Here is an 8,778-nt window from a genome sequence, read left to right as displayed (position 1 = left end):
TTTAATTTAAACAATATTTTATTCACAGATGTTGTCGTGAATAGGATTGGGCAGCAGGCGCAGCCTATTTTAGCCCTCTCCCTACATTTAGGTCAAGGTACAAAACAAATAGTGATATTAAAAGAATGTACAAAAGAAGAAAAAAAAAAACACAAACAAATTTGAACAAAGAAACAGAGAAAAAAACAGAAAAAGTCATATGTAGAAAATTAAACAAAAGAGAAAAATAGAATGAACAAAATAACAAAAAGGGAAAATTACAGGGGGAGACAAAATACAAAGTAGTACCGGTTTGGGAGTACTTCTAACAATTATATCTATATATAGATATGACGGTGTTTATATAAAACGTTTTGTTGCTGCTATAAATGTATGTACAGCTTCAAATATTTGTATATTAATGTCAAGTCCATGGTTAGAACTACCATTTAAAAATAAATCACATTCGGGAATATTATCACAGCTTATAATATTATGTGTTGATTGAAAGAGTACATCTCTTGGAATTGTATATTTAGGACAAACAATAAAGTAATGATAGGCATTTTCAATACAATCAGTACAATGTTCACACATTGGAGTTTCAGCTAAATGTTGATTATATAAATCTGCTTTCAGATTACTAACATTATTCCTTATCTGGCAATGTATTATATTATACTTTCTTTTTCCAAAATTAAAAAGTTCAATACTTTTCCTACAGAAATGAGATTTTAAAAGACTTTTGAATGAACATATTCCTGGAGCATTTTTAATATAACAATATGGTCGTAGACCCTTGGTTCGAGTCTCTGGCATTCCTGAAACAATGAACGAAAATACATCAGACAAAATCATGGGTGCCGTTACAGCCGCTGGTATTCCTTTCCAGCGGGAGGATATTATTGTTTCTCATCGTGTTGGGAAACGTGATGCAAACCGAACACGCCCTAGACAGATAATCGCTAGACTAAGGTCTGTGGATCTCAAATTCCATCTCGTTAAAAATTCAAGAAAGTTTGCAGAAATTGAGAAGACTGCTGGTATTACCATCAACGAGGATCTGACGAAATATCGTGACAAGATCATGTTCTTGGGCAGACAACTTTGTCGAAACAGAAGAATAAAATCAGTGTCTTCCTCTAATGGAAAAATCAAAATATATGATCGGGACAATGAATCCCACTTCATTCGAGAAGAGGCAGATCTAGTACCCTTTGGACATGTAATGGCAATTGAGTAAAATGTTACAAAAAGCAAACAAACAAAATAGTAAACTCAAATGCGTTTAAATATAAATCGTATAATATAAACCTTCCTACCACACCAGTTTGTTTTTCTTTTTAGAACTCAATCAAGATGAACTGCATCAGTTTATGTCTTATGTTTTGTGCAGTTCAACTAACTTGTGCATTTCACGATTTAGAGGTCAAATCAACCTCAAATTTCTGTGATGTTACATTAACTTGTATAACCTATTGTGTGTACAACACAGTGTTTGTATATATTTTCTACACACAATATTCTTGTTTTCTGTTTCTTTGGTTTGTTATTATTTTCAATGTATGTTTCTTTGTTCACTTTTTTGTTGTATTATTTTTTTGTGTTACATTTTATAATTCTTACAATTTCAATTGTCATGCTTTGCGTATTCTGCTGAATCTCTCAAACTCTGTACTTTTTGTCCCATTCTTCTGTATGTCACTATTATTTAAAAACACCATTGCAGCACCTTTTTTGTTTCCTACTGTACACTTTCACCAAATTTTAGACAATGGGTGACTCTGTTGAACAATACCGTGCTGCAATCGGTCTTTTTTATTTATCCTGTAGAGGTGTATGCAAGTCTTACTCATTCCATATCTCGGTTTGTGAATTCCTATTGAGCGTTCTTTACAGTACGATCAAAACATTATTAAGATGTACGACACGGTATAAGAAAAACTTAGTGTATATTAACTTTTACTTGCAGTTGTTTACGTTTATTTTATTAGCCTGTGGTGATATTGAGGTCAATCCAGGACCCACTATCGAAAGTGTCCTTGACATTTTGCACCTAAATATTCGCAGTATAAGAAACAAACTAGGTTATTTGAACTCATTCGTCCATGACTTCGATATATTGTGTTTTACTGAGACCCATCTTGACCATACCATATCGAATGATAATCTATTATTAGATGGCTTTAGTAATATAATACGAAAAGATAGAAATTGTTTTGGGGGAGGTATTATGATATATTTATCAAATCAATTACATGTAACAAGACGCCAAGACTATGAACCAGCTAATTTAGAGTGTATTTGGTTAGAAATCGAAAATCGTACCTGTAAATACTATCTCTGCTGTATTTATCGACCTCCAAACGCTGACGCCAGTTTCTGGACTAAACTTTCATGGAGTTTAGATAAAGTAGGAGAATCCTCGAGTAAAATCATAATTGTTGGTGATATAAATGTAGATTTGTTAAATACTCCTCCTACACACATAATACGTGAAATAGTTTCAAATTCCAATCTTGTCAACAACATCCACGTACCGACGAGAATTACTAACAATACACGCACGCTTCTTGACCCAGTTTTCACTTCAGTTGATATTCAGGTACATGATTCGGGTGTCCTTGAAATTGACCCAGCTTTTAGTGATCACAAAGCAACTTATATTGCACTAGCCTCGAATATAAATTACAATCGCGCTTACAAAAGAAAGGTATGGGATTATAAAAATGGTGACTTTGACAAATTAAATTCCTTAATACAAAATTGTGATTGGGATAAATACATCAATCATGCCGACAATATAGACGCGGCTACCGACAATTTTTCAAATAAATTTCTCTCTTGTGTTAGACAATCTTTCTGTGAAAAAACAATTACTATTCGTCCACGAGATAAACCTTGGATGGACTCCATTCTGCGTAAAACTCTAAGACTTAGAAATAGATTACGAAACAAAGCGTTACGAACGAAGAAAGATTCGGATTGGGCTGAATTTAAAAAAGTTCGGAACACGTTCAATAACATGAAAAAATATGCTATAGCTAATTACTATGATAATATAGAAATGCACCTAGTAGACGCAAACAAAAACAATAACAAATTATATTGGAAACTAATGAAGGACGCATTTAATGTTAAATCATCCAATGATATCCCTCCATTACAAATTACTACAGATAATGGGAAAAATAGCTTAGCCTTTTCTGATCATGATAAAATTGAAGCACTCAACAGTTATTTTTCATCCATCTCCTGTATTGATGATAAAAACCATAGTTTACCACAAATCTACTCTTCATGTAGTGATAATCTAAGTAATATTATAATTGATGAACAAGAGGTAGTTGACATTATTTCAGTACTTCCTGTTAATAAAGCCACTGGTCTCGATTGCATCAGTCACAAAATGCTTAAAAATACTGTTTCTACTGTTTCAAAACCATTGACTATGTTATTCAATAAATCACTGTCAGAGAATGCTTTCCCGTCCACGTGGAAAGTAGCTCATGTATTACCTCTCTTTAAAAAGGATGATCCGTCTTTAGTGTCTAACTATAGGCCTGTGTCGTTGTTAAGCTGCGTTAGCAAAATTATGGAGAGAATCATTTTCAAACACGTGTATAATTATTTTCATTTTAACAATCTATTTTATCGATATCAAGCAGGTTTTTTACCTGGTCACTCTACAGTGTTCCAACTTCTAGAAACTTATCATAGTATTGTACAAAGTATAGATGAAGGCAAATCGTGTTGTATGGTTTTTTGCGATCTATCAAAAGCATTCGACAGAGTATGGCACAAGGGTCTTCTTTTCAAATTACAAACGTATGGAATATCTGGTGATCTTTTACTGTGGTTTACAAGTTACTTAAGAAATAGATCACAAAAAGTTATGTATAAAGATCTGCTATCATCCAACCTCAATATATATGCAGGTGTGCCTCAAGGCTCAGTTCTAGGTCCTCTTTTATTTTTGATATATATTAATGATGTTGCTGAAAATATGCTTACAATGTGTAGATTATTTGCTGATGACAATTCACTGCAACATGCATCATGTAATGTACTAGATATAGAATACAGGTTAAACCATGATCTAGATGTTTTAGATAAATGGTCGAGCAAATGGCTTTTTAAGATTTAATCCAGCAAAAACAAAGGTTGTATTTTTTTCTTTGAAACATAAACCTGTTTTACCTAACTTGTATTTTCAAGGCAATGCACTGGAGTTTGTATCGGCGCATCGCCATTTGGGTATATTGTTGTCACAAAATCTGAGCTGGTCTGAATATATAGATAGTATTGTTAATAATGCTTATAGGAAATTGGGGTTATTAAAAAAATTGAAATTTTCAATCGGTAGGAAAAACCTTTCTCTATTGTATACAACATTTGTAAGACCTACACTTGAATATGCTTCAATTGTCTGGGATGGTTGCTCTTTATCTGATGTAGAAAAACTAGAAAAAGTACAATTAATGGCTGCTAGAATAGTTACTGGTCTTCCGATATTAGCTTCAAGAGAATCACTCTATTTTGAAACAGGATGGGTACCTTTGAAAAATCGTCGTTACCAATCTAAAATGATTACAATGTTCAAAATTAATTATTGTGATGTACCGGAATATATACAAGATATAGTACCAAAGAAACGAGAACACACATCAAGATACAATACACGAAATAAAGATCAATTAACTATCCCAAGAGGCAGGTTAGAAATATTTAACAAATCGTTTGTACCTGATGCTGTTAAAAAATGGAATTTATTGAATACAGATACAAGGGAAGCCATCTCAGTCAATTCTTTTCGTAAGATTATAAGTGATAATAATCCTAAAGCACCATCATATTTTTTGTTTGGTAAACGTATTACTAACATTATTCATACTAAATTAAGGCACAACTGTGTATTGAACCAAGACTTATTTAAACGTAATATTATTGATAATCCTAATTGCTCTTGTGGCAAACAGGAAGATGCTTATCATTTTTTCTTTGTTTGTAAAAAATATCTTAATGCTCGAAGTAATCTTTTTGACTATCTTTTTCGACTTGATGTAGACATCATAAATGTACACCTACTGCTTTGGGGCAACGAAAATCTTTCAATTGAAGTAAACATTGGCATTTTTGCCGCTGTTCACAAATTTATAAATGAATCTTGTAGATTTAACTAGATATATTATTGACTCTTATTTGTACAAGTTTTTTTCTCTACCTTTTGCATGACTATGTGTTTATGTTAAGGAGAAGAACTAGTAAGTTGTTAGAACTTGTTTCTTATCCTTTTGCTTGTCAATAAAATATGTTCAAAACAATATAACAGTGTAGGTAGTTTGTTTATTGATAACACCGGTAGCCGCAGACGAAGAACAATAGGTAATTAATGCCCATTGTTACGCTGACCACTACAATTTGCATGGAATAAACAAGTTGTACCCCGATCTACCCCGGGGCTGAAGACATGTACACAATACAGCCAAATCACAGGTCGATCACCGATTTCTGATCAATTGAAATCAATTTAAAGGTGTTTTCCTTTCAACTTTTTACCATGCAAAATTAAAATCGATAAATTTGATCATATACTAATGGTAACATATAAAATTAAGTCTCATTTCAGTTCTTATTTCACATTCCATAAAAACAAATTAAAAAAATCAATGAGATTTCAAAAATGATTTAATAAAAAATGTTTTCTTGTATTGAAATTTTAAGAGACAAACTACTCACATGTACCTTTGCTCTAGGGATTCTTAACCTCTAATTTTTTTATCAGCTCGCCCCATTTGCCGGTTGCACAAGCATACAGTGTGTACTTGTACATATGTACATGTGGAGGAGTTTAATTTTTGGACGATCTACAAAGTCTATAACATTAAAAAAAATGAATAAATAAATAAATTATTAATTAAAATCAGTGCTCACAGATTGAACATATTCAACCCTGTTTTCATCTCTTAGTTACTTTTTAAAAGGGATAAAATTTCTAATTTTCGAGCAAATTTTCAAATATTTCGACAAAATGAGACCAGAAAACAACATTTAACAATTAAGATAGAAATTGTTTTCGAGAAAAAAAAGGCCTTCAAAAAGAATATGTTGTCCAAACCTGAACAGTTGACCTAGTGAAAACGGTACGAAACCAACTTTTCTAACCTGCAGGAAACTTTTTTATCCTGATTTTTTTCCATCCATAAAGAACTTTTTTCTTATTATTGATAAAAAAAAGATCACCGATCTCCCTACATAAATTTCTTGGAGTCGGGAAAGGCGGCGATGGATCTTTTTTAAGATAGCATAATTTTCTTTTTATTTACAGTTTAATTATCAATAAGATCTGATGCAAAAGTAAAAGTCCATTTTTTTGCTGCAGTTAATTTTTTTTATTAATTCTATTTCTATACATTCATTTTATTAATAATTCATTTGATTATTGTCAAAATTTTCACAAACTTAATGTAGAAATCGAGATCAGCATACATACAAAAAAGTCATGTAATTTTGTCACAAGCAGAACATTTAAAGAAATATTAAAATTTTGTCATGATATTTCAAGTGAAAGAAAGTAATATTTAAGGTTTTTTTTATATAGTTTTCTTTTTTATTTTAAACCAATTACTAGGTTAAAAACAATGACCACAGTAATTATCAGTACATCTCAGCATGGACAGCACCTCAACAGTAATTATCAGTAATTCTCAGCAGCGACAGTACAACAACAGTATTTATCAGTATTTATCAGACTCAACAGTAAAAGGCAACAGTAATTATCAGTATTTATCAGAAACAACTAAAATTATCAGCAACAACAGTAATTATAACAGTAAATATCAGTATTTATCAGCAAGAACAGCACAATATCAGTAATTATCAAACATTATCAGTAAAATTTGGGATTCTCAGCACTTTTTTCGTCCAGTAGTGCATGGATTATTAATTCAATCCCTAAAATTGCAATTCGAGATCTCGAATAACGCAATCCGTTCCCACTGATTATTAAATAGAGATCTCGAATAATGTAATTCATACCCTCGATTTATAATTCAAGATTTCGAATTACATAATTCGTTTTCACAGAGTAGTAATTCGAGTTCCCAATTTGTTTTTTGATATCTCGAATTAACTATAATAAACTCATGCTAATTAAAAAAAATATCAACATTATATTGAATTTCTCAGAATATTTCAAGGCAATTTTCCTATGGGCATCCTTAACTTAACTGCTTTCTCATAACAGGCAAGCGGAAAGTAATCCGTAGAGAATTATTTTAAATGGAACTATTTCATTTATTTTGCAATAGCTTTCATCGTTTCAGGAAATGTTTGGGCTTAAAGCATGCTCTTGTAATCCAAGCAAATGGAAGTAATCTTTTTTCTATCAAATAATTCGAATTTGACACATATATATCTGAGTATGTGGTCTCTTTTTGAGTTCAAGGACATCTATCGTTTCAACGTACCTGTCCAACAATAAAACCCATGGTGATCGAGTCCTGAGCATTAATCATGTAGACAGAATATTCCGTGTTCAAATTTGGCATAAAAGAAAAGGTGTACCTATAGTTGATATCAATCAAAATACACCCCAATTAAGGTTACATTTTTAAACTCAATTTCCTTGAGGCCGTATAGAAATTAGAAATTGCTGACTCTAAACAAATATGTCTGAAATGTCTGCAAAAGAAACCTACTGGTATTTACCAATTTAACTTGATGGCCTGATAGCCTGATAACAATTTAACTAAATGTATACAATTTTGAAAGATCATTTCCTTTTGGAGGTTTTTAGCAAAAGCAAATTGTATGGAATGAAATATTGGAAAGGCTTCAGATTTTTTATTCAAAATATAAAACTCGAATAAGCACCAGTCTGATGAGCTCCGAATGTTCCAAATCAGATTTGAGACCTACAGAATACACCCCCCCCCCCCGATTGCTTGTATGAACCTCAATATTATACTGCCTTTACCATATCTATAATTTTTTTGATAACTTTTTCAGAGATTACAGTTTACCTTTTGGATTCTTTTCATCCTTTTGTTCCTGATTGAGGTCCCCTATTACTTCATAATTCTCTATTTCGTCTGTAAGTATAACATTGATATATAAAAAGGGGTTGATTTTTTTAAATTAGTCTACATAAAAACTTGGCACAAAAGAGTGAGGAAAGAGGAAATTAACAATCATGGAGATAATTATTAATTGACTTTGAGAATTCAATGAAGCGGTAAAATAAAACAACGAATAAGAAATTCGAAGAAATACTTTTAAAACATTTAGGTTATAGGCCTAAAACTCTCGATTATATGAGAGGAAACAGCTATTTAAGGGCTTAAGTCTGAAAAGAATCAGGTAAAAACTTCTGATCAAGTAACTGTACATTCCAATGAAAGAAGAAATAACGTGCTACTGAAGAAAATAAGCATAACCATTCTGAGTTCTTGTAAAGTAGGGACTGAATCTTTCGAAGGTGGCGTTAAAAAGAAAAAAAGATATGTCACCAAACGCGTTAATGGTGCATTCATTGTAATTTGGAATAAACATTAGATTATTTATTAGAACAGTAAGAAAGTTTTAGTTCACTTTACTTTGACACGAAATATACATTTTATTACATTGTAAAACGTTAAGGATTGATTACTGTTAATATTTATTTGTGTATTTGTTACGGGATCTTAATTAATATAACATTTTAAATGCAGCCATCCAATAAGTCATTTTTTAACAAAGGATAGATTTTGTTTGAGTTATCAGACTATTGGTGGTTATTGAAGTGTCCTGGATCTTTTA

General features: G+C 31.6%; 1 protein-coding gene across 1 annotated transcript; it reads left to right on the top strand.

Annotated features, from left to right (window-relative positions):
• The first annotated feature begins 808 nt into the window (after window positions 1-808).
• On the top strand, window positions 809-1,222 carry LOC134260402 (uncharacterized). The gene has a single exon (XM_062742961.1). The coding sequence runs from the start codon at window positions 809-811 to the stop codon at window positions 1,220-1,222; it is 414 nt and encodes a 137-aa protein (XP_062598945.1).
• The last annotated feature ends 7,556 nt before the right edge of the window (window positions 1,223-8,778 follow it).

This window comes from Saccostrea cucullata, unplaced genomic scaffold (genome assembly GCF_032062105.1).
Source record: "Saccostrea cucullata isolate Sc308-1 unplaced genomic scaffold, CSIRO_AGI_Scuc_v1 ctg449, whole genome shotgun sequence".
NCBI lineage: Eukaryota > Metazoa > Mollusca > Bivalvia > Ostreida > Ostreidae > Saccostrea > Saccostrea cuccullata.
This window is presented reverse-complemented; position numbering and strand designations above follow the sequence as displayed.

Coding starts and splice junctions, on each gene's coding strand:
- LOC134260402 (XM_062742961.1), top strand. CDS start 809: ATGAACGAAAATACATCAGACAAAATCATGGGTGCCGTTACAGCCGCT.